The sequence below is a fragment of the Scyliorhinus torazame genome, chromosome 30 (assembly GCF_047496885.1).
Source record: "Scyliorhinus torazame isolate Kashiwa2021f chromosome 30, sScyTor2.1, whole genome shotgun sequence".
Classification (NCBI taxonomy): Eukaryota; Metazoa; Chordata; class Chondrichthyes; order Carcharhiniformes; family Scyliorhinidae; genus Scyliorhinus; species Scyliorhinus torazame.
This window is the reverse complement of record NC_092736.1, coordinates 32,178,821-32,203,248: the sequence shown is the minus strand read 5'-3', so window position 1 is coordinate 32,203,248 and position 24,428 is coordinate 32,178,821. Positions and strand designations below refer to the sequence as shown.

At 52.4% G+C, this 24,428-nt stretch overlaps 1 protein-coding gene across 1 annotated transcript in view; it reads left to right on the top strand.

The window, feature by feature from the left end:
• anxa2b (annexin A2b) overlaps nt 1-19,358 on the top strand; it is a 316,940-nt gene extending 297,582 nt beyond the window's left edge. The window contains exons 7-13 of the mRNA XM_072493096.1: nt 3,163-3,242; nt 5,034-5,093; nt 9,481-9,574; nt 10,368-10,463; nt 17,903-17,952; nt 18,058-18,177; nt 19,133-19,358. Coding sequence (XP_072349197.1) covers nt 3,163-3,242; nt 5,034-5,093; nt 9,481-9,574; nt 10,368-10,463; nt 17,903-17,952; nt 18,058-18,177; nt 19,133-19,192 — 560 coding nt within the window. The 3' untranslated portion in view covers nt 19,193-19,358. The remainder of the gene's footprint in view (nt 1-3,162; nt 3,243-5,033; nt 5,094-9,480; nt 9,575-10,367; nt 10,464-17,902; nt 17,953-18,057; nt 18,178-19,132) is intronic.
• The last annotated feature ends 5,070 nt before the right edge of the window (nt 19,359-24,428 follow it).

The following is a 24,428-nucleotide window of genomic DNA, read 5'->3' as shown; positions in this document are numbered from 1 at the left end:
GCCTCGGAGAAGGCTGTCCAGAACCCAGCAAGCTTGGGGCAAGCCCAAAACATGTGGGTGTGGTTGGCCGGGCCCCTCTGGCACCGCTCACATTTGTCCTCCACCTCCGGGAAGAACCTGCTCATTCGGGTTCTGGTCAGGTGCGCTCTGTGCACCACTTTGAGCTGCATTAGGCTGAGCCTTGCGCAGGAGGAGGTGGAGTTCACCCTGCTCAGTGCTTCGCTCCAGAGTCCCCATCCTACCTCTGTCCCCAGTTCGTCCTCCCATTTTTGTCTGGTCCTGTCCAGTGGTGTTCGAGCTCTGTCCAGTAGCTGTCTGTATATTTTCCCACATAGCCCCCCCCTTCTCACTGCTTGTGCCTATCAGGTCCTCTAGTAGTGTGCTTTCTGGGGCACCAGGGTACCCCACTGTCTCTTTGCGGAGGAAGTGTTTTATTTGGCGGTGTCTCAATTCCTGTCCTTTTTGCTATTTCCACTTCCTCGTCAGTTTGTCCAGTGTCGCCAGTCTGTGCCCTCCGTAGAAGTCCCCGACCGTCAGTGTGCCCCCCTCCCGCCTCCATCTTTTGAAGGTGGTATCTAGCATGGCTGGGGGAATCTGTGATTGCCGCAGATGGGGGCCATAAGGAATATTGTGGTTATCCCGAAGTGTTGTCTCAACTGGGTCCACGTTCGCAGCGTGGCCGCTACCACTGGGCCCGTTGTGTACCTTGTTGAGGAGGATGGGAGTGCTGCTGTGGACAGGGCCCGGAGGGTTGTTCCTTTACAGGATGCCTCCTCCATTTGTACCCAATCTGTGTCAGGTTCTTGTACCCATCCCCTCACTCTTTCTGCCGTTGCTGCCCAGTGGTAGTATTGTAGGTTTGGTAAGGCCAAGCCCCCTCTGACTTTCCCTCTTTGCAATGTCAGTTTGGGAATCCTCGGGTTCTCCCCCCCCCCCCCCCCCCGAATCCTCCCCCCTCCCCCCCACACACAAACGCCATGATTAGCCTGTCTATGTTTTGGAAAAAGGCCTTGGGGATGAAGATCGGGATGGATCTAAACAGGAAGAGGAACCTTGTCAGTACGTTCATCTTGATCGTCTGCACTCTCCACACCATGGAGAGTGGGAGTGAGCCCCACCGTAGAAGGTCTTTTCCTACTTCCTCCAACCTGACCAACCTGAAGTGGCTGGTCAGGTTCCACTTGTGGATCTGTGTCCAGTCTCTGGCTATCTGGATCCCCAGGTAGCGGAATCTGTTCTGGGCCTTTTGAACGGGAGCCCCTCCAGCTCTGTCTGTCCCCCATTTGGGTTCACCAGGAATGCCTCGCTTTTGCCCAGGCTAAGATTGTAGCCCGAGAAGGTTCCAAACTCTTTCAGTATTTGCAGTATTGCCTTCAGTTCGTCCTGTGGCTTTGAGACATAGAGGAGCAGGTCATCTGCATAGAGTGAGACTCTGTGCTCTCTGTCTCCACTCCGGATTCCCTTCCAGCTTTTCGCGTCCCGCAGGGCTATCGCCAGGGGTTCGATCGCTAGCGCGAACAAGAGTGGGGACAGGGGGCAGCCGTGTCTTGTTCCTCTCTGTAGCTGGAAGTATTCAGAGCTGGTGGTGTTAGTTCGGACACTCGCTTTGGGAGAGATGTACAGGAGCCTCACCCAGGCGGTGAATCCCGCTCCTAGCCTAAACCGTTCCAGTACCTCGAGGAGGTAGCTCCATTCGACTGTCGAAGGCCTTTTCTGCGTCCGGGGAGACGATCACCTCTGGTGTTCTCTCCCCGGGGTCCGGGGGGTGGGGGGGGGTCATTATTACGTTCAGCAGTCGCCTGATGTTGGCTGTGAGCTGCCTACCCTTGACAAAGCCGGTTTGGTCCTCTGTGACCACCTCTGGTACACAGCCCTCCAGCCTTTTGGCCAGGACCTTTGCGAGTATTTTCGCATCCACGTTCAGCAGTGAAATGGGTCTGTATGATCCGCATTCCGTCAGGTCTTTATCTTTTTTGGGTATCAGTGAAATTGTGGCCTGCGCTAGCTTTGGGGGCAGGGTGCCCCTTGCCAGTGAGTCCGCGATCATGTCCCTTAGGTGTGGGGCCAGGACTGGTGCAAACTTTTTGTAGAAGTCCGCCGGGAACCCATCGGGCCCCGGTCCCTTCCCCGCATGGAGCTGATGCTCTCCATGATTTCTCCCAGGTCTATTGGTGCTTCCAGCTCCGCCCGTCTGTCTTACCCCACAACTGGTAGTTCCAGTCCGTCTAGGCACAGTTTCATCCCCGCGTCCCCGTCGGGGGGCTCGGAGGTGTACAGTCTCCGGTAGAAGGTCTCAAATGCCCGATTGACCTCCTTTGGTCCTGTTACCAGTCTGCCTCTGCTATCCTTTACCTGCGCTATTTCCCTCGTGGCTGCCTGCTTTCTCAGCTGGTGAGCCAATAGGCGGCCAGGCTGGTCTCCGTGTTCGTAGAAGGTCCCCCGTGTCTGGCGGAGTTGGTACACTGCTTTCCTAGTGGATAGCGGGTTAAAGTCCATTTGCAGCTTTTTCCTCTCCGCCAGCAGCGACCTCCAGCTTTGACCGTTTTTCGGGAGAGAGAGTTCGGGATTTCCGCTCCCCTTTTTGGAACGGAGTGTGCTCCCTAACATCATCCCTGATGGCTGGCTCGAACTAGAAGATTCTGTCCCCTTTTCTGGAGTCAGAGGCTTGCACAGAGCACAGGAGCTCAGGAGCACGCATGGAGAACACGGCAATGGAGATAATCCCCTGGGAAATGGGCCTTTAAGCAGCAGTCGCAGGAATATGTGAGAAACGGGGTTATAATATTCCACCCAACACTTTGCAAAGGATGGTAATGATGTGAGGAATATTCCAAAAGATTACAGCAGTATCCAAGTAACAAATCAGCATGCATTACATTGGGAGCTGGAGTGGGCCACTCGGCCCCTCGAGCCTGCCAAACCCCATTCAATAAGATTGTAGCTGATCTGATTGTAACTACAGCCCCACATTCCTGCCGACCCCAGATAACCTTTCACCCCCTTGTTCACCTATCCAGCTCTGCCATAAAAATATTCCAAGATTGTAAACAGTTGAGGGCTGGTCACGGATCCCTGTGGTACATCACTCGTTACATCCTGACAATCAGAACAAGATCTACCCATGCTAACAAAATGATGACTGTAAAATTTTCCTCTTTGCAGTTTACAAGAAAGACATGATTAAGGACATCAGAGATGATACTTCTCAGAATTTCCGTGAACTTCTTACTGCTTTAGCACAGGTATACCCCAAATTATTTGTTGAATATAAGCCAAGCAGTCATTGAGGAAATCTCCCAGTCTCTGACTCTGCTGGTTAGACGGTATCTCTGGATTGGGTGACAGTGGGTTCAACGAGGAACCCCAGGGTGACTGAGCCCACGTCTGCCCAGGTTTCTGTGGAATTTACCCCATCGCTCAAAGACAAGGCAGGAAAATCACTGTGCCCTGCAATATTCAATGGCATTACCATCACTGAATCCTCCACTATCAACATCCTGGGGGTTACCATTGATCAGAAATTGAACTGGACTAACCATATAAATACTGTGGCTACCACATCAGCTCAGAGGTTGGGAATCCTGCGGAGAGTAACTCACATCCTGACTCTCCAAAGCCTGTCCACCGTCCATAAGGCACAAGTCAGGAGTGTGATGGAATACTCTCCACTTGCCTGGGCGAGTGCAGCTCCAACAACCCTCTCGAGGCTCGACACCCACAAAGCAGCCCATTTGATTGGCATCTCTTCCACAAACATTCACTCCCTTCACCACCGACGCACAGTGGCAGCCGTGTGGACCATCTCCAAGATGCGCTGCAGCAACTCACCAAGGCTCCTTGGACAGCACCTTCCAAACCCACGACTTCTAACATCTAGAAGGACAAGGGCCGCAGATACCTGGGAACCCCACCACCTGGAGGTTCTCCTCTAAGTCACTCACCATCCTGACTTGGAAATATATCGGCCGTTCCTTCACTGTCGCTGGGGACTCCCTCCCTAACAGCACGGTGGATGTACCTACACCACATGGACTGCAGTGGTTCAGGAAGGTAGCTCACCACCACCTTTTCAGGGATGGATAATAAATGCTGACCAGCGCAGCGACAACCATGCCCCATGAATGAAGTAAAAAATATATAAGACTTTACAAACCGATCTCTCCCCCTCATGCTGGATTAAACCCCCGGTCAGGGCAGAAAGTTTACATTGGAAACAGACCTGATTGTCTGATCCTGGAGCTAACAGATTGAGAGTTCTACTCTGACAAATTTTAAATCAGTCGATCGTCAAAACTGGCCATTTCATTCCATGATTCAAAATTTCTTTAATTCAGTTTAGTTGCTTTCTCTGAACCAGACCAGTTCACTCCTGAAGTGAAATGAAATGAAAATCGCTTATTGTCACAAGTAGGCTTGAAATGAAGTTACTGTGAAGAGCCCCTAGTCGCCACATTCCGGCGCCTGTTTGGGGAGGCTGGTACGGGAATTGAACCGTGCTGCTGGCCTGCCTTGGTCTGCTTTCAAAGCCAGCGATTTAGCCCTGTGCTAAACCAGCCCCTAAGGCTCCTGAGGCATGTGACTAAAACTGACCCCCGGAGTCCCTGGGCATTGCCAGGACAGAATTGTGTCACCGTCAGAAATATTGGCGGGAATTCTCCGGCAGTTGCGAGTTTCCTTTCCCACCAGCAGCCCAACCCCCGCCCGTGGGTTTCCCAGCAGCGCGGGGTGGAAATCCCTGCCAATGCTTGAGTGCCTTGTCAGCGTTACAGAGTGTCGAGGGGCAAGGCCGATGGCTGTGGATCAGATGAGGATTTGGGGTGACAAAAGAAGATGGTAAAATGCAAAAATAAAAGATTAAACATGTGTGAAATAATCTGAAGTGGAACGGATTCGAAGTGAATCATGGCAGGGTTATTATCAGGAGGTTACCAGGGTTCTTACCATCACTGTCTCCAATAACCAAATTGTGAAAACATGGACGTGAATTTGATTGTGCCCCTCAGTGACATTTCATGTGGTCTTTCTGTTCCCAGGGAAGCCGGTCAGAACCCTCCAACGTGGTTGACAATGAACTGATTGACTCAGATGCCCGGGTATGTTGCTCTGCACTAGCTCATGGCCGAATGAAATGTCTTCTGCTCAAAACTGACTCGAAGTGTCCCTGAAACAATTGCTGCCATCACTATGGGATGGCGGCACGTGGTCAGGGCTGAGGCCGCTTCGGGGTAACTTCGAGGTCGGTGTATAAGGGTTTTGGGGTTTACTGACAGCGGATTGCACACAAACATTCCACCGCACCACCATTCTGACCCCCCCCCACCCGCCCCACCCTTTGCTGTTTTGCAAAGGCCAGAGATGTGGGATGGGTGGGAGCCTTAATCTATTTCTGGCTATGCACAGACATGTTTTTCACGCATCCAACAGTAGGTATGATGCTCTTTCAAAGGTTGGTGCAGACCTGATGGGCCAAATGGTCTCCTTCTGCACTGCAGGAATTCTATGATTCTACCATCTAAAGAGCAGAGGCCTGGCACTAAGATACAGAGCCCAGGCGAGGGACTGAGGTACAGAGTCCAGGCCGGGGACTGAGGTACAGAGGACAGGCGAGGGACTGAGGTACAGAGTCCAGGCCGGGGACTGAGGTACAGAGTCCAGGCCGGGGACTGAGGTACAGAGTCCAGGCCGGGGACTGAGGTACAGAGTCCAGGCCGGGCACTAAGATACAGAGCCCAGGCGAGGGACTGAGGTACAGAGTCCAGGCCGGGGACTGAGGTACAGAGTCCAGGCCGGGGACTGAGGTACAGAGTCCAGGCCGGGGACTGAGGTACAGAGCCCAGGCCGGGGACTGAGGTACAGAGTCCAGGCCGGGGACTGAGGTACAGAGTCCAGGCCGGGGACTGAGGTACAGAGTCCAGGCCGGGGACTGAGGTACAGAGTCCAGGCCGGGCACTAAGATACAGAGCCCAGGCGAGGGACTGAGGTACAGAGTCCAGGCCGGGGACTGAGGTACAGAGTCCAGGCCGGGGACTGAGGTACAGAGTCCAGGCCGGGGACTGAGGTACAGAGCCCAGGCCGGGGACTGAGGTACAGAGGACAGGCGAGGGACTGAGGTACAGAGTCCAGGCCGGGGACTGAGGTACAGAGTCCAGGCCGGGGACTGAGGTACAGAGTCCAGGCCGGGGACTGAGGTACAGAGTCCAGGCCGGGCACTAAGATACAGAGTCCAGGCCGGGGACTGAGGTACAGAGTCCAGGCCGGGGACTGAGGTACAGAGTCCAGGCCGGGGACTGAGGTACAGAGTCCAGGCCGGGGACTGAGGTACAGAGCCCAGGCCGGGGACTGAGGTACAGAGGACAGGCGAGGGACTGAGGTACAGAGCCCAGGCGAGGGACTGAGGTACAGAGCCCAGGCCGGGGACTGAGGTACAGAGTCCAGGCGAGGGACTGAGGTATAGAGTCCAGGCCGGGGACTGAGGTACAGAGTCCAGGCCGGGGACTGAGGTATAGAGTCCAGGCCGGGGACTGAGGTACAGAGTCCAGGCGAGGGACTGAGGTACAGAGTCCAGGCCGGGGACTGAGGTACAGATCCAGGCCGAGGACTAAGGTACAGAGTCCAGGCTGGGGACTGAGGTACAGATCCAGGCCGGGGACTGAGGTACAGAGCCCAGGCCGGGGACTGAGGTACAGAGCCCAGGCCGGGGACTGAGGTACAGAGTCCAGAACGGGGATTGAGGTGCAGAGCCCAGGACAGGGACTGAGGTACAGAATCCAGGCCGGGGACTGAGGTACAGAGCCCAGGCCTAGAACTGAGATATAAGCCCAGGCGAGGGTCTGAGGTACAGAGCAGAGGCTGGGGACTGAGGTACAGAGGACAGGCCAGGGACTGAGGTACAGAGCCCAGGCCTAGAACTGAGATATAAGTCCAGGCGAGGGTCTGAGGTACAGAGCAGAGGCTGGGAACTGAGGTACAGAGAACAGGCCAGGGACTGACGTACAGAGCCCAGGCCGGGGACTGAGGTACAGAGCCCAGGCCTAGAACTGAGATATAAGTCCAGGCGAGGGTCTGAGGTACAGAGCAGAGACTGGGGACTGAGGGACAGAGGACAGGACGAGGATTGAGGTACAGAGCAGAGGCCGGGAACTGAGGTACAGAGTCCAGGACGAGGATTGAGGTACAGAGCCCAGGCCGGGGACTGAATACAGAGCCCAGGCCGGGGACTGAGGTGCAGAGCCCAGGACGAGGATTGAGGTACAGAGGACAGGCCGGGGACTGAGGTACAGAGGACAGGCCGGCGACTGAGGTACAGAGTCCAGGCCGGGGACTGAGGTATAGAGTCCAGGCCGGGGACTGAGGTACAGAGTCCAGGCCGGGGACTGAGGTACAGAGCCCAGGCCGGGGACTGAGGTACAGAGTCCAGGCCGGGGACTGAGGTACAGTGCCCAGGCCGGGGACTGAGGTACAGAGCCCAGGCCGGGGACTGAGGTACAGAGCCCAGGCCGGGGACTGAGGTACAGAGGACAGGCCGGGGACTGAGGTGCAGAGTCCAGGCCGGGGACTGAGGTACAGAGTCCAGGCCGGGGACTGAGGTACAGTGTCCAGGCCGGGGACTGAGGTACAGAGCCCAGGCCGGGGACTGAGGTACAGAGGACAGGCCGGGGACTGAGGTGCAGAGGACAGGCCGGAGACTGAGGTACTGAGCTCAGGCCGGGGACTGAGGTACTGAGCTCAGGCCGGGGACTGAGGTACAGAGGACAGGCCGGGGACTGAGGTACAGAGGACAGGCCGGGGACTGAGGTACAGTGTCCAGGCCGGGGACTGAGGTACAGAGCCCAGGCCATGGACTGAGGTACAGAGGACAGGCTGGGGACTGAGGTACAGAGTCCAGGCCGGGGACTGAGGTCCAGAGGACAGGCTGGGGACTGAGGTACAGAGCCCAGGCCGGGGACTGAGGTACAGAGCCCAGGCTGGGGACTGAGGTACAGAGTCCAGGCCGGGGACTGAGGTACAGAGTCCAGGCCGGGGACTGAGGTACAGAGTCCAGGCCGGGGTCTGAGGTACAGAGTCCAGGCCGGGGACTGAGGTACAGAGGACAGGCCGGGGACTGAGGTACAGAGGACAGGCCGGCGACTGAGGTACAGAGGACAGGCCGGGGACTGAGGTACAGAGGACAGGCCGGGGACTGAGGTACAGAGCCCAGGCTGGGGACTGAGGTACAGAGTCCAGGCCGGGGACTGAGGTACAGAGGACAGGCCGGCGACTGAGGTACAGAGCCCAGGCTGGGGACTGATGTACAGTGCCCAGGCCGGGGACTGAGGTACAGAGCCCAGGCCGGGGACTGAGGTACAGAGGACAGGCCGGGGACTGAGGTACAGAGCCCAGGCCGGGGACTGAGGTACAGAGTCCAGGCCGGGGACTGAGGTACAGAGCCCAGGCTGGGGACTGAGGTACAGAGCCCAGGCCGGGGACTGAGGTACAGAGTCCAGGCCGGGGACTGAGGTACAGAGCCCAGGCCGGGGACTGAGGTACAGAGGACAGGCCGGGGACTGAGGTGCAGAGTCCAGGCCGGGGACTGAGGTACAGAGTCCAGGCCGGGGACTGAGGTACAGTGTCCAGGCCGGGGACTGAGGTACAGAGCCCAGGCCGGGGACTGAGGTACAGAGGACAGGCCGGGGACTGAGGTGCAGAGGACAGGCCGGGGACTGAGGTGCAGAGGACAGGCCGGAGACTGAGGTACAGTGTCCAGGCCGGGGACTGAGGTACTGAGCTCAGGCCGGGGACTGAGGTACAGAGGACAGGCCGGGGACTGAGGTACAGAGGACAGGCCGGGGACTGAGGTACAGTGTCCAGGCCGGGGACTGAGGTACAGAGCCCAGGCCATGGACTGAGGTACAGAGGACAGGCTGGGGACTGAGGTACAGAGTCCAGGCCGGGGACTGAGGTCCAGAGGACAGGCTGGGGACTGAGGTACAGAGCCCAGGCCGGGGACTGAGGTACAGAGCCCAGGCTGGGGACTGAGGTACAGAGTCCAGGCCGGGGACTGAGGTACAGAGTCCAGGCCGGGGACTGAGGTACAGAGTCCAGGCCGGGGACTGAGGTACAGAGTCCAGGCCGGGGACTGAGGTACAGAGTCCAGGCCGGGGTCTGAGGTACAGAGTCCAGGCCGGGGACTGAGGTACAGAGGACAGGCCGGGGACTGAGGTACAGAGCCCAGGCCGGGGACTGAGGTACAGAGTCCAGGCCGGGGACTGAGGTACAGAGCCCAGGCTGGGGACTGAGGTACAGAGCCCAGGCCGGGGACTGAGGTACAGAGGACAGGCCGGGGACTGAGGTACAGAGCCCAGGCCGGGGTTTGATATGCAGAGTGCAGGCCGAGGACTGAGTTAGAGACTGAGTTAGTACTCAATTGCAAAGCAGAGACCCGAGGTTGCATTAATTTCTGAGGCAATTAATTGGTGATGTTGCTGAAATTGTTGTCCTCAGGAGCTCTATGCGGCTGGGGAGAAGAAAGCTAAGCCCGATGTTGGAAAGTGGATCACGATAATGACCAAGAGGAGTATTCCTCACCTCCAGAGAGGTAATGGAACTGAGAATAACATGTTGCAACTGTGGACTAGAGCACCCGTGAGCGGCCACACACAGATACACACACAATAATAGTGAACAAGCACACAGATAGTGAGTATCGTAATAGTGAACAGCAAACACTGAGTATAGTAATAGTGAACAAGCATACACAGTAAGTACAGAAATAGTGAACAGCAAACACACAGTAAGTATAGTAGTAGTGAACCAGCACACACACAGTACAGTAATAGTGAACCAGCACACAGTGAGTGTCGTAATTGTGAACCAATGCAGGGAGTACAGTATTAGTGAAGCAGCACACAGAGACACACACACAAATGCCCACACATGGTACAGGAATGTCCACCAGTATAGATGCACTTCCACATTGTACATGAATAGTGAAGCATCACTTGCACACACAAAGTTCAGGGATAGTGAATGAGTGAACACATGTGCAATCACACACACGCATGTGGGCACTGCACAAGCGCTCGCAGACACACACAAACAAACCTTACAGCACATGAATAGTGAAGCAGCACATGAACATACATACCCGGACAGACAGATACACATATGTATAGTACATGAATAGTATTGTGGTTAATCCTGACTGAATTTGATTCAAATCTGTCCACATTCCTCAGTGTAACAAGCAGCAGAAATCATGAGATTTCTGTGGTTAATTTGTATGAGCAATAGTGAGATTTTACTGGTAATTATTTCACTCGCAGTGTTTCAGTTTCACCAGTAATGGTGCATTTACCTGAGTAAAGTTCTAATTTGATTTTTCTGTTTAGTTTTTGGCCGATATAAGTCCTACAGCAGCTGCGATATGATTGAGAGCATTAAACATGGGGTCAAGGCTGATCTGAGGACTACTTTTCTCGGCCTGGGTAAGATTGGCTTCACGCCTTAAGCAATTGTTTTTGTCTTTACCTCTTCCTCTGCCGCTGCTCCAGTTCTTGGCCAAGAGGCGATTGAGTGGGGGGGGGGGGGGGTGCGGGGCGGGGGGAGGGATCACTGGCTGGCCATCCTTCTGAAATCCCCATAGCCGTCAAATCAGGCTCTCAATTCCACGCTGGCAGGGAGCAGGCATTAGGAAAATGCCTGGCTCGACATTGTGCCCACCTCAGGTGTAAGCGTCATTAATGGCAGGATTTTCATTCCATTGGGGGTAATCTGGGGGATTATGGGGATAGACGGTGCATACAGAAGTCAGGCTTGCCACCCCCCCCCCCCCCCCCCCTCTATCCGCGGAAAAGGTCAGAGGTTGCCAGGGGGTATGGAAGCATCCTCATTGTTGATTCTTCGCTGAGAGCTAGGAGAATAGCTGTGGCCCAGGCCGATTGACAGCTCTAACTCTGATTTATTCTGTCAATTTCACAGTGTTTACTTACACAAGATAAGGAGGTTTCAGGTGTTTGCAATTTCTGCTACCGATGCTTTGAAGAGTTGGATGATTGATGCTTTTATTGGGCTATAATAAAAGCTACTTTAAGAATGAATGAGGTTTTTAAAACGTTTTTATTCAGCACATTGTCATATCACTATGGGGTTTATTAGTTCTGTACAGAATGTGTAGTGGGTGATTGGGCATGAAGGATATAAGATGCCAAGGGGGTGAGTGAGGCAAAACATGGCATGGGAGGAATGCAAAGACACTTAGAACGTACCATTCAAAAGGCTTCCTCATTGACGTTATGCTTAACGGGGTGAATCTTTTAAAAAGTGGATCGGCTCCTTGAACGCTGCGGAGAATGACTAGGTCCCGCCACTCAAATCAGTCCACACCCTTAAACAATACCAGTGAATAGTGGTAAACCTGGGAATTAGGTCAGCAATCCCAGGAATCAGGTCCTGGCCACCATTTGGATTTTGAGTTGCCAACCTTCCACTGAGCCTCCCCAAGTAGTGTGCCCTCACCATATACACCAAGGATATGTGATCATGTGCTACCTTTGAGCATTGGGGTAGATCTAGCCCAGGGCTTGCTCAGAACTACTCGTCAGTGACTCTGTAGACAAGCCTCAGAAACTGACAGCTCTTCTCCTAACCCCATTTACTTGGACCACATGCAGCCAGGCTCACTGTAGTGAATCATAGAATCATAGAATTTACAGTGCAGAAGGAGGCCATTCGGCCCATCGAGTCTGCACCGGCTCTTGGAAAGAGCACCCTACCCAAGCCCACACCTCCACCCTATCCCCATAACCCAGTAACCCCACCCAGCACTAAGGGCAATTTTGGTCAATAAGGGCAATTTTTCATGGCCAATCCACCTAACCTGCACATCTTTGGACTGTGGGAGGAAACCGGAGCACCCGGAGGAAACCCACGCACACACGGGGAGGATGTGCAGACTCCGCACAGACAGTGACCCAAGCCAGGAATCGAACCTGGGGCCCTGGAGCTGTGAAGCAATTGTGCTATCCACTGTGCTACCGTGCTGCCCTAAATACAGGTGAGATACAGGTTGCCACATAGTCCAGAGAGCGGGGTGGAAAGGTGGGAGGATTTACGTTTGAAAACAGTGTTATTGCAGGTGAGATCTGTCTCTCCTTGTGTTAGTCTGCCTTTATTGTGGGACACGTCACCCATCCAACTCTAGAATCAGATAGTGACGAGAGACTGGAATTAAAAATCAGATCAACCATGGTCTTACTGAACGGCAGCGGAATGGGCTCAAGGATTGAATGGCCTCCTTCTGTGTAACAAGCTTGTGAGGGTCTAAATGGCCTCCTCCTGTTCCTGTGTAACAGGCCCGAGAGGGGCTGAATGGCTCCTCCTGTTCCTGTGTAACAGGCCCGAGAGGGGCTGAATGGCCTCCTTCTGTTCCTGCGCAACAGGCTTCAAAGGGCTGAATGATCGGTCTTAATTATACATCTCCCCATACAAGTGCCAGCATCATGTTCATAGTCTGAACCTCACCACCAGGTGAGGAGTGAGATTAGCCTAGAGTCTGGTAAATATGGAGCCAATTCCTCCCAAATCCCAATAGGCTGTCTCATCACAAACTGAAAAGTGTGGTGAATGAAGGAATTTTGGATATTTTGTATTATATGTATTTGGTACAGTAAGGGTTAAATCCTGGGATAGTGCGTGACTGCTGTAGACATGATTTTTAAAGACCCTGGTTTGAATCCTGGTAGCTGGGTATTTTGGAGACAGAGGTTAATGGGAGGAGTCAGAGACGGAAGCATCAGGTGTTGAGGTTTCAGTGTTAAAATTCTGTTTAGACTGGGGATGTGGAACGACCAGCAGTGTCTGGAAAAACGGAGAGTTAAAGATTTCCCTGTGAATAGGATGGGAGCAGTTTGTCAAAAGCTGGCAGGTTAAACAATTGCCTGAGACGGACAAGAATCTGCAGGCTGTTTCCTGGCTGGATTTCTCTCTCTCTCTCCCCAACCAATCTTTTAAAAGGGACTCTAAGTATAAAACAAGTATTCCTGAGTTGGGTAACTGTACTGTTATGAGCCAGGGTTTAGAGAACCCCAAAGTGTATCAATCTTTGCCATTTCCAATGAGTCAAACTGTATCTCAGGCAACTTTAAATGCTCAGCCACCGCCATAATTACCTCACCTTTTCGCAGTTTGTCATGTAATGGTAACTGCAATGTTTTTGCCAAATCTAACAGTCTGCTTTTAGTCTCTGTCCGTAAGGTACTGCGTGTGACCATCTCCACCCCCAAAAACTTCAGAGCCTCTGAAAGAGCCATTGTCCACAACACACTCCCTACTTAAACTAAAACACCACACCTGAAAAGCACCCACAATATGTCACCCCTCACGGTCTTTAAGGTCCCTAAGCCAATGCAATAGATAGACTTTTATCCCGGATGAGCCCCCAATTTGTTATGGGCCAGGGTTTAGAGAACCCCAAAGTGTATCATGGAGTTCACCTGACCCACAACTTTTACTAGATTGTGGTATGGGGAGCACACGGCCCACTCTACAGGTGTGGTACAACAGAAATGGAAAAGTATTTTTTAAAGCTAAACAATGTTTATTCTATGAATTCAAGTTAACCTTTTTAAAACATACAGTGAACATCTTAGCAATCATCAATTCAAATACATCCCCCAAAGAATACAACACTAAGTAATCCTTAATAACTTCCCAAACAACATCCAGAAGACAGAAGAAACACCTTTTAACAGAAGCACATCAGGTTTACATTCACTACTGAGAACATTTATAATTCTGAATTCACCAAATGATCAAGAGATAGTCTTTTCATGGCAGAGAGATCAACAGTACAGCTGCTTTGTCTGGCTTCAGCTCCAACACTGAAAACGAAACTAAAACACGCCCTACAGCCTAAAACGAAAGTAAAAAAGCTGACAGACAGCCCAGCTCCACCCACACTCTGACATCACTGATAAACACCCATTTCTTAAAGGTACATTTCTTAAACACCCATTTCTTAAAGGTACTCTCACATGACAGTATTCACACGTGGGTTTTGACCTGAGATGGATTTTGCTTGAGTGGAGATAAGGGATAACAGTTAGGAGTTAGTATTCCATTGTCATTGTTAAACTTTAAAAATACATTTTATTCAATTTTTTACATTTTATATATAAAACAAAACAATGCAAAACAAAAGACAACAGAACACCCTCCCACTCTCCCAAGCAACACCCCAACAACTCAAAGAACAGCCCCCCACCCCTACCCCCTGTGCAATCCCCCCTCCCCCGAGCAGATGACACTAACCAACTCTATAACGTGAAGAATGAACAGGCCTTATTTCTTGTGGAATCCCTCAACTGCCCCCCTTAATGTAAACTTTACCTGCTCCAAATACAGGAACTCCATCAGGTCCCCAAGCTGTACTGAGGCAATGGGTGGGAGGGTGACCTCCACCCCAACAGGACCCGCCTGCGAGCACTCAGCGAGGCGAAGGCTAAGAAATCTGCCTCCGATCCCGTCTGCAACTACGGCAGGTCCCACACCCCAAATATGGTCCCCAGGGGACAGGGCTCCAAGTCTACGTGTAGGATCACCGATATAGAACATAGAAAATACAGCACAGAACAGGCCCTTCGGCCCACGATGTTGTGCCGAACCTTTGTCCTAGATTAATCATAGATTATCATTGAATCTACAGTGCAGAAGGAGGCCATTCGGCCCCCCGAGTCTGCACCAGCTCCTGGAAAGAGCACCCTACCCAAACTCAACACCTCCACCCAACACCAAGGGCAATTTGGACATTAAGGGCAATTTATCATTGGCCAATTCATGATGCTGAAAAATGACCTCCAATGTTTCTCCAACTTCGGGCAGGACCAGAACACATGTACATGATTGGCTGGGCCCCTCCCACACCGCTCGCTAATGTCCTCCACCCCCTCAAACAGCCGGCTCATCCATGACCTGGTCAGGTGCGCCCTGTGCACCACCTTTAACTGTATTCACCCCTTAATAATAATAATAATAATAATAATAATTGCTTATTGTCACAAGTAGGCTTCAATGAAGTTACTGTGAAACGCCCCTAGTCGCCACATTCCGGCACCTGTTCGGGGAGGCTGGTACAGGAATTGAACCGTCGCTGCTGGCCTTGTTCTGCGTTACAAGCCAGCTGTTTAGCCCACTGTGCTAAACCAGCCCCTGCAGCAGCCTTGTGCATGAGCTTGAGGCATTCACCAACCGCAACACCTCACACCACATGGTGGATGTAACACTGTGTTTAAATCCCCACCTAAAATCCACTGGTGCGTGTTTAGACATGGTCTGGCTACCAATATCCTATTCATAAACCCTGTATCATTCCAATTCGGGGCATACACACCACTAACCTGCCCTACAAAGCGTCAGCTACTATAACCCCTGATCTGCCATCACCTTCTCTATCTGAAATCGAGGTCTCTCCCCCCCCGGGTCCTGCTATCAAAGCCTGAGGAGAATACCTGACTCACCCAACTCTTCCGAAGCCGAACCTGGTCCTTCACCCTCGAGTGTCTCTCCTACAACAGCACCGCGTCCACTCGCAAACTCTTCAAACGAGAGAAGATTCTCGCCTGCTGCACCAGTCCCCCCAAACCTCGCACGTTCCACGTTACCATTCGGACCAGGGGCCTCTTCCCCCCCCCCCCCCCCCCCCTTACCGTCCTATCGGTCATGACAATGGCTCTGGCCCCGCCCCACAAATGGGACCAAGCCCTATCCCGAGTCATTGTCAGCCAGCTACCCCTCCCCACTTTCCCAGAAGCCCCCAGCCACTTCCTCTCCAAACCACTTCTCTCTGCAGACTCCCAGTTCCCCTCCATTCACACCTCCCAGACCATTCGAAACTGTCCCCACAGGCTCGGCTCAGCCAGCCATGGCCCCTCCCCCCCCACAGGCTCGGCTCAGCCAGCCAGGGCCCCCCCCCCCCCCCACCTCGCTCCCGTTCACTAGCCAAATTACATTTGCAAGTGAGGTGCCTCTACCAGAGCCCCCTCCACCCACCTAAAACACCCCAAACATAGGAGAAAACACATTACCCCAACATCCCCAAACAGTCCCCTTCCAACCACAACATAAGAAAGCAAAGTCCAAACTCAATTCAGTCCCAATCCTTCAGTCCTCACAAACACCTCTGCCTCCTCCACCGTCTCAAGGTAATAATGGGCAGCACGGTAGCACAGTGGATAGCACAATTGCTTCACAGCTCCAGGGTCCCAGGTTCGATTCCGGCTTGGGTCACTGTCTGTGCGGAGTCTGCACATCCTCCCCGTGTGTGCGTGGGTTTCCTCCGGGTGCTCCGGTTTCCTCCCACAGTCCAAAGATGTGCAGGTTAGGTGGATTGGCCATAATAAATTGCCCTTAGTGTCCAAAGTTGCCCTTAGTGTTGGGTGGGGTTACTGGGTTATGGGGATAGGGTGGAGGTGTTGACTTTGGGTAGGGTGCTCTTTCCAAGAGCCGGTGCAGACTCGATGGGCTGAATGGCCTCCTTCTGCACTGTAAATTCTATGATAAGCTATGAGGAATAATCCTTGGAGTTACGCGTCACTCTACTTCGCTGGGTAGATGACCCTAAACCGGACATTATTCTTGCAAAGCACTGCCTTCGCCCTATTAAAGGCTGCCCGTCGTCTTGGTATATATGAATAGCACTGCCTTCCCACCTCCCCTCTCGATTCAGCTTGGCCCGTCTCAGCACCTTCTCCTTCGTCCGATAGCTGCGGAATCATTCGGCTTCGGCCCGCACGACCGATGAGCCCAATTCGGCTCAAAGAGGAAGGTGTTCTCCTCCTCCCCCAACAGCTTAGCAAACACCTCCGAGAAACACGCTGTCGGCCCTCCAGCCCCTCAGGCAGTCCCACGATCCAGAGATTCTTCCGCCTCGACCTGTTCTCCAGGTCCTCCACCTCTCAGTCCTTTATTGTTCTCCTCCACCTTCCACAGCTGCTCTCCCACCGGGGCGAGCTGGGCACTGTGCCACGACAATGCCTCCTCCACCCCCTTCAACACCCCCCTCCTTGCTCCCGCACCGCAGTCGACGTCTTTCGAAGAGCCTCCTTTATCGGGCCCACCATATCGTCCACCAACTGTTTGAGCGTTCCTATCATCTTCCCATGCCGCTCAAAATGCCTGGCGAACCGCCGCTCGAGCTCCACCGCCAACACCTCGGCCAGCCTGCCCACCATAATGGGCGCAGCCCCACCCGCCGAGCTTCCTCCCAACATCTTTCCTCCCACAGCACTCTGCACCGAACCAGAGCTCTCAGGTGGACTAGTGCTCGTTCCTTTTCATTCGCTGTTCTTCCATTGGGCTTTGAACATCCTCTAATTACCACCACCTTACTGGAGACCATTCATTTAAAATTTCCCTCCAAAACTAGGTGAGCAGGGCCAGGAAAGGAAAACTCTAGCGGGAGCCACCCAAAGTGTGACGTCCACTTACATGTCCCCACCAGAAGTCCCCGCCTTGTTGGGCATTTTTACGGGGTAATTGTAAGCTATTTTCTTGTGCAAGGTTAAAATTATTTGAATACAGTGTTGGTAATAAGGTTTGTTTTAATATACCACATCCCTATTTGTGTGTGTAATTACTCCTGGAGTGAGGTTTCCTTTCCTCACAGTCTTACAAGGTAAATGTCCGGTATCCTAGCAACTGTTGGGATCTGGTCTAAGATGGTAATGATAAAAGACCAATAGGAGCAGCTGAAGAGAGGCTGACACTTTGGGGAATATTGACCGCTTTCCCGTCACCGAAATCCAAACGGATCCCGAGTACCCGTTCTGATGGCAGCAAGCTTAGCTTGGTTAATTCTTTGCTCAAGATTTTCCTGTGAAACTGGTTCAGATTGAGCTGTTAATGGCCTCATTTCTCCCTCTCTCTACAGTCCAGTGCATCCAGAACAAACCGGAGTTTTTCAACGACAAGTTATGCCAGGTAAAACTTTAACTCGTGCAACATTTGCCCAAAGGTTCTGCTCAGAGGGCTCTGCCTGACATTGCAGCAGGAAGTAGAATCTAACCTGAGGTGTATTCTCTGCAGAGCACTATAAAGAGGAGTGTGCTATCCAGGATCATGGTGTCCCGCTCTGAAATCGACCTACAGTACATCAAGAAAGAGTTCAAGAAGAAAACCGGGCAAACTCTGCACCAGTATCTCACAGTAAGTATCTATCCACTTGTCAACCTCCCTATTAATCTGCCGTGCTAACCACATCCCAACCACCTGACCTCACAGCCTCCTTACCGAAATACTCATTCCTCCAACCACCTAACTGCCTACCCACATTGCAATGTATTTTCCTGGAGATTACTGGGGGAGTTTGCTACACCCTTGGAACACGTGGTCAAAACCGAATTGTATCTCCAGTGAAAGTGTGATGGTATGTGTACACGGAAGTGTGTGTACCTGTTGGTGAGCGTACCTGACAGTGTGTGTACTGGGAGGTGTGTGTACTGGATGGTATGTGTCCTGGGCGCATGTGTGTACCTGGCAATGTGTGTACCTGGCAATGTGTGTACCTGGCAATGTGTGTACCTGGCAATGTGTGTACCTGGCGAGTGTGTACCTGGCAATGTGTGTACCTGGTGAGTGTGTACCTGGTGAGTGTGTACCTGGTGAGTGTGTACCTGGTGAGTGTGTACCTGGCGAGTGTGTACCTGGCAATGTGTGTACCTGGCAATGTGTGTACCTGGCGAGTGTGTACCTGGCAATGTGTGTACCTGGCGAGTGTGTACCTGGCAATGTGTGTACCTGGCGAGTGTGTACCTGGCGAGTGTGTACCTGGCAATGTGTGTACCTGGCGAGTGTGTACCTGGCAATGTGTGTACCTGGCGAGTGTGTACCTGGCAGTGTGTGTACCTGGCGAGTGTGTATGCTGGTTGGTGCGTATACCGAGCGGTGTGCTTCTGAGTGAGAGAAACAAAATGGAGCAGAGAGTATGGCCTGAAACCTGTTGAACTTGTTGAGTTGGAAAGGCTGTAACATGTTGAAGGATGAGGCGCTATACATTTCCTTACTTCAAGTTTCCAGCATTGTGCTTTGAAGTTACAGGTATGTATGTCTTAACCCTATGGACATAGCTGATCTGCCACACGTGCTTATTTTTCTCTCCTAGGTTTCAACAAAAGGTGATTACCAGCGCGTTGTGCTGGCCCTGTGCGGAGGTGATGATTAAATGTCTCATCGTAGATGGAGAAAGCAGTTCTGAATCCCTCTGCTTTGAACGAGAAGATCAGAACTACCCGAGAGCCCGTCAGATTGAACCACTTAACCTTCCTCATTATGTCCGTATAAAACGTCAAGTATTATCATAGTTTATACTGTAACGAGATTGTGCTTGTTAAACACTTTGTCGTTTTTTTAAAAAAGCTGCAAGTAGATCAACTTGTTAACTGGAAATTAAGCTCCCTCAGAGCTCCACCTCGGGCCTTACGTGTTCTCAAAGCCCCTGAGGACTTACTGATCGAATGAATCCACCCAGGTTGCTTGTCCCTAACTCAAGGCAGGAGATTTGCAGGATAAGATATTCTCAACGCATGACGTTGTGTTACAATGCAGTACAGCTCAGTCAGGAAACGCAACTCCTTTCAAGCCAGAATGGAATTTTTATACAAAATAAAGAAATTTTGATGGTTACCCTAACACAACCTCTGGAATGACAAACATTTTGAGTTTATTGCACATTGCACAAAGGGAAATTAAATGTACGTCAACTCAGAAACCATCTGCATCTGAACAGCCAAACTTTTCCATAGAATCATAGAATTTACAGTGCAGAAGGAGACCATTCGGCCCATCGAATCTGCACCAGCTCTTGGAAAGAGCACTCTACTTGACCCCACACTTCCACCCTATCTCTGTAACCCTGCAACCCCATCTAACCTAAGGGCAATTTGGCATGGCCAATCCACCTAACCTGCACACCTTTGGACTGTGGGAGGAAACCGGAGCAACCGGAGGAAACCCACGCACACACGGGGAGAACGTGCAGACTCCACACAGACCGTGACCCAAGCTGGGAATCGAACCTGGGACCCAGGCGCTGTGAAGCCTTTGTGCTAATCACTATACTACCATGCTGCCCAATACAGCTACAACACTGACATCTAACTGGCCATGCGGAAAATTGCCCAAAGATGTCCTGTCCACACAAAACAGGAAACATCTAACTGAGTCAAATTACCGTCCCATCAGTCTGCTATCGGTCATCAAAATGGGGAATGAGCCATTGACACTGCTACCAATTGGCACTTACTCAGCAATTAACTGCTCACTGGTGCGGAGTTTGGGTTCTGTCACCGTTACCCAGATCCTGACCTCAATACAGCCTTGGTCCAAATGTGGATAAAAGAGCTGAACCCCAGAGCTGAGATGAGAGTGACCGCCCTTGACATCAAGGCAGCATTTGACCGAGTGTGTCATCAAGGAGCCCGAGCAAAACTGAAGTCAATGGGAATCGGGGCAAACCCTCCACTGGTTGGATTCATACCCGGCCCAAAGGAAAATGGTTGGGATTGTTGTAGGTCAGTCAGTTCAGTTCCAGGCAGGAGTTCCTCAGGGTAGTTTCCGAGACCCAACCATCTTCTGCTGCTTCATCAATGGCCTCCCTTTATCATAAGACCAGGAGTGCGTATATTCATCAGTGACTGCACAATGTTCAGCTCCATTTGTGACCCCCTCAGATACAGAAGCAGTCCCTGGGCGGGATTCTCCGCCCCGTCACATTTCTGCCCCGCCCCGCCGGCGGGATTCTCCGTTACGCCGGCCGGCCAATGGGGTTTCCCATTGTGGGGCAGCCCCAAGCCGTCGGGAACCCCCAGGCGCCGGCATTACGGAGACTCCCGCCCCGTGTCTTTGTGCAGCAAGACCTGGACAATATCCAGGATTGGGCTGACGAGTAGAAAGTAACATTTGCATCGCGCAAGTGCCCCAACAAGAGAGAATCCAACCATTGCCCCTTTTTTCTTATACATTTAGGGTACCCAATTATTTTTTTTTTCCATTTAAGGGGCAATTTAGCGTGGCCAATTCACCCACCCTGCACATCTTTGGGTTGTGGGGGTGAGACCCACGCAGACACGGGGAGAATATGCAAACTCCACACGGACAGTGACCCAGTGCTGGGATTCGAACCCGGGTCCTCAGCGCCGCAGTCCCAGTGCTATCCACTGCGCCACATGCTGCCCCCCCCCCAACCATTGCCCCTTGACATTCAATGGCATCACCATTGCTGAATCTCCCACTGTCAACATCCTGGGGGTTACCATTGACCAGAAACTGAACTTGATCCAGCCATATAAATACTGTGGTTACCAGGGCAGGTCAGAGGCTGGGAATCCTGCGGAGAGTAACTCACCTCCTCACCCCCAAACCCAAATTACAAAGCACAAGTAAGGAGTGTGATGGAATACTCTCCACTTGCCTGGATGAGTGAGGCTCCAACTACACTCAAGAAGTTCAACACCATCCAGGACAAAGCAGGCTCTTGATTGCCCGCACCCCACCCACAAACATTCAAACCCACCACCATTGACGCACCGACCCACTGTGTGCACTGTAAATTCTATGATAATCTAAGATGCACTGCAGTAACTTACCAAGGTTCCTTCGTCAGCACCTTCTAAACCTACAACCTCCACCATTTAGAAGGACAAAGGCAGCAGATACCTGGGAACCCCACCACCTGGAGGTCCCCTCCAAGTCACTCACCACCCCGACTTGCAAATATATCGCCATTCGACTCACGAACAGACTCAAAAACAGCTTCTTCCCCGCTGTTATCAGACACCTAAATGACCCTCTTATGGACTGACCTCATTAACACTACACCCTGTATGCTTCACCTGATGCCGGTGTTATGTAGTTACATTGTGTACCTTGTGTTGCCCTATTATGTATTTTCTTTTCTTCCCATGTACTAAATGATCTGTTGAGCTGCTCGCAGAAAAATACTTTTCACTGTCCCTCGGTACACGTGACAATAAACAGATCCAATCCAATCCGTTCCTTCAATGTCACCTGGTCAAAATCCTCGAACTCCCTAACAGCACAGTGGATTTACCTACACCCTGTGGACTGCAGTGGTTCAAGAGGGCAGCTCACCACCACAAAGGATAGCCTAGCTAGCGACGCCAACATCCTGCGGAAGAATTCTAAATAAAAAGCAACAGTTGTGTGAGCCTCTTGCTCTGGGCATTCTGCGAGTAATATGGTAGAAAAGGATGGCTCACACTGCAGACGGGAAATGTTTGGTGGAATTCTCCCAACCGGCCAGCGGTGGGTTTGGTGGTAGGTGGGCTCGGTGAAACTTGCGGGAACCTAAAGGTCAGAAACCCGCTGGTGTAAAGTCCCATTGCAATTCTCCCAATGGTGGGTTAGAGGCGAGTCGCTCTGTCTGCAGGCGGGTGGCGCACGTGGCTTTTGCGTTCACTTGCGGCTCATGAATGCTGATTAAAACAGCTGCCCGCTGGCATCCCTTCAGGCCTTTCAATCTTGCGTTACGTCAGCGGGAATTGCTGTCGGCGACAAGCCCAATGGCTAATGGGTGGCGTGCACACGGCGGGCCTCATCTCACCACAGGCTTCGGCCTGAGTGCAACATCTTTGTGGCATCGTGCTGCGCTATTCACCACTCTACCAGGGCAGACCGCTTCCCTACCCTCCATCTCCATGCCAACCTGGTCTTCATGGACAGCGCCATGTGGCTGGACCCATGGACCTTCCTGTATCATTGCCACACAGCAGTGTCTATCTGGACAGAGCTGCTCGGCCCAGGACCGCAAGAAACTTCAGAGAGTCGTGAACACCGCCCAGTCCATCACACGAACCTGCCTCCCATCCATTGACTCCATCTACACCTCCCGCTGCCTGGGGAAAGCGGGCAGTATAATCAAAGATCCCTCCCACCCGGCTTACTCACTCTTCCAACTTCTTCCATCGGGCAGGAGATACAGAAGTCTGAGAACACGCACGAACAGACTCAAAAACAGCTTCTTCCCCACTGTCACCAGCCTCCTAAATGACCCTCTTATGGACTGACCTCATTAACACTACACCCTGTATGCTTTACGCAATGCCGGTGTTTATGTAGTTACATTGTGTACCTTGTCATAGAATTTACAGTGCTGAAGGAGGCCATTCGGACCATCGAGTGTGCAACGGCCCTTGGAAAGAGCACCCAACCTAAGCCCACACCTCCACCCTATCTCCATAACCCAGTAAACCCACTTAACCTTTTTGGACACCAAGGGCCAATCCACCGAACCCGCACATCCCTGGACACTAAGGGCAATTTTAGCATGACCAATCCACCTAACCCGCGCATTTTTGGACTGTGGGAGGAAACCGGAGCACCCGGAGGAAACCCACGCACACACGGGGAGAACGTGCAGACTCCGCACAGACAGTGACCCAGCGGGGAATCCAACCTGGGACCCTGGTGCTGTGAAGCAACTGTGCTAACCACTGTGGTACCGTGCTGTCCTATTATGCTACTGTGTTGCCCTATTCTGTATTTTCTTTTATTTCCTTTTCTTTCCATGGACTTAATGATCTGTTGAGCTGCTCGCAGGAAAATACTTTTCACTGTACCTCGGTCCACGTAACAATAAATAAATCCAATCCAATCCAATCCAACTGTGCTGTGGGAAACTTACAACCACCGCAACACAGGTACAAAGTTCAACCGGGGTGGAGTGCGAGGTGAGGCTGGGAATGTTGGGGGTTGGTGGGGGTGAAGCTTATTGAAGACAAAGTGGGGCAATGTGGAAGGAGAGCTGTGCAAGGGAGGGGGGAGAGGCTGGGGGGCTCCTCATGGCAGGAAGAGGGGCAAGGAGGTGGAGGAAGAAGATGAAGAATGGAAGGTAGAGGGAAGGCCGAGGGGAGGGAAGCTGGACCCCGACAAGGCTGCATGAAAAGCTCCCAAACAAGGGAGTTGCGGGAGCGTGGCCCTTTAAGGGACGAGCCCTTGTGGTCCATGTTACCAGCTTGGGGTCTATCGTTTCGGAGCATGTGAAACCTGATCAATGGGGAAACAGCATGGGGCCCTGGGAGCAGGGGCCTGGGAGCAGGGGGCCTGGGAGCAGGGGCCTGGGAGCAGGGGCCTGGGAGCAGGGGCCCTGGGAGCAGGGGCCCTGGGAGCAGGGGCCTGGGAGTCAGAGATTGAAGACTTGTTTCACTTGTTACCTCTTGTTTGGTTACATAAGAAGCTTCCACACTATTATCTCCAGCCACCATATTGGCGACGAGTGTAAATCGGGCAGGGATCCCAAGTCCTTGTGAGTTCAGAATTCGAGGGAGAAGCCTTCAAAACGAACAGAGAATTCGAGAAGCATCAAAGCCATCGTAAAACAATTGGAAATCAGGGGGGAGGACAAACCAAAGATTATTCTGTTAACGGCCTGTGAGTCCCAG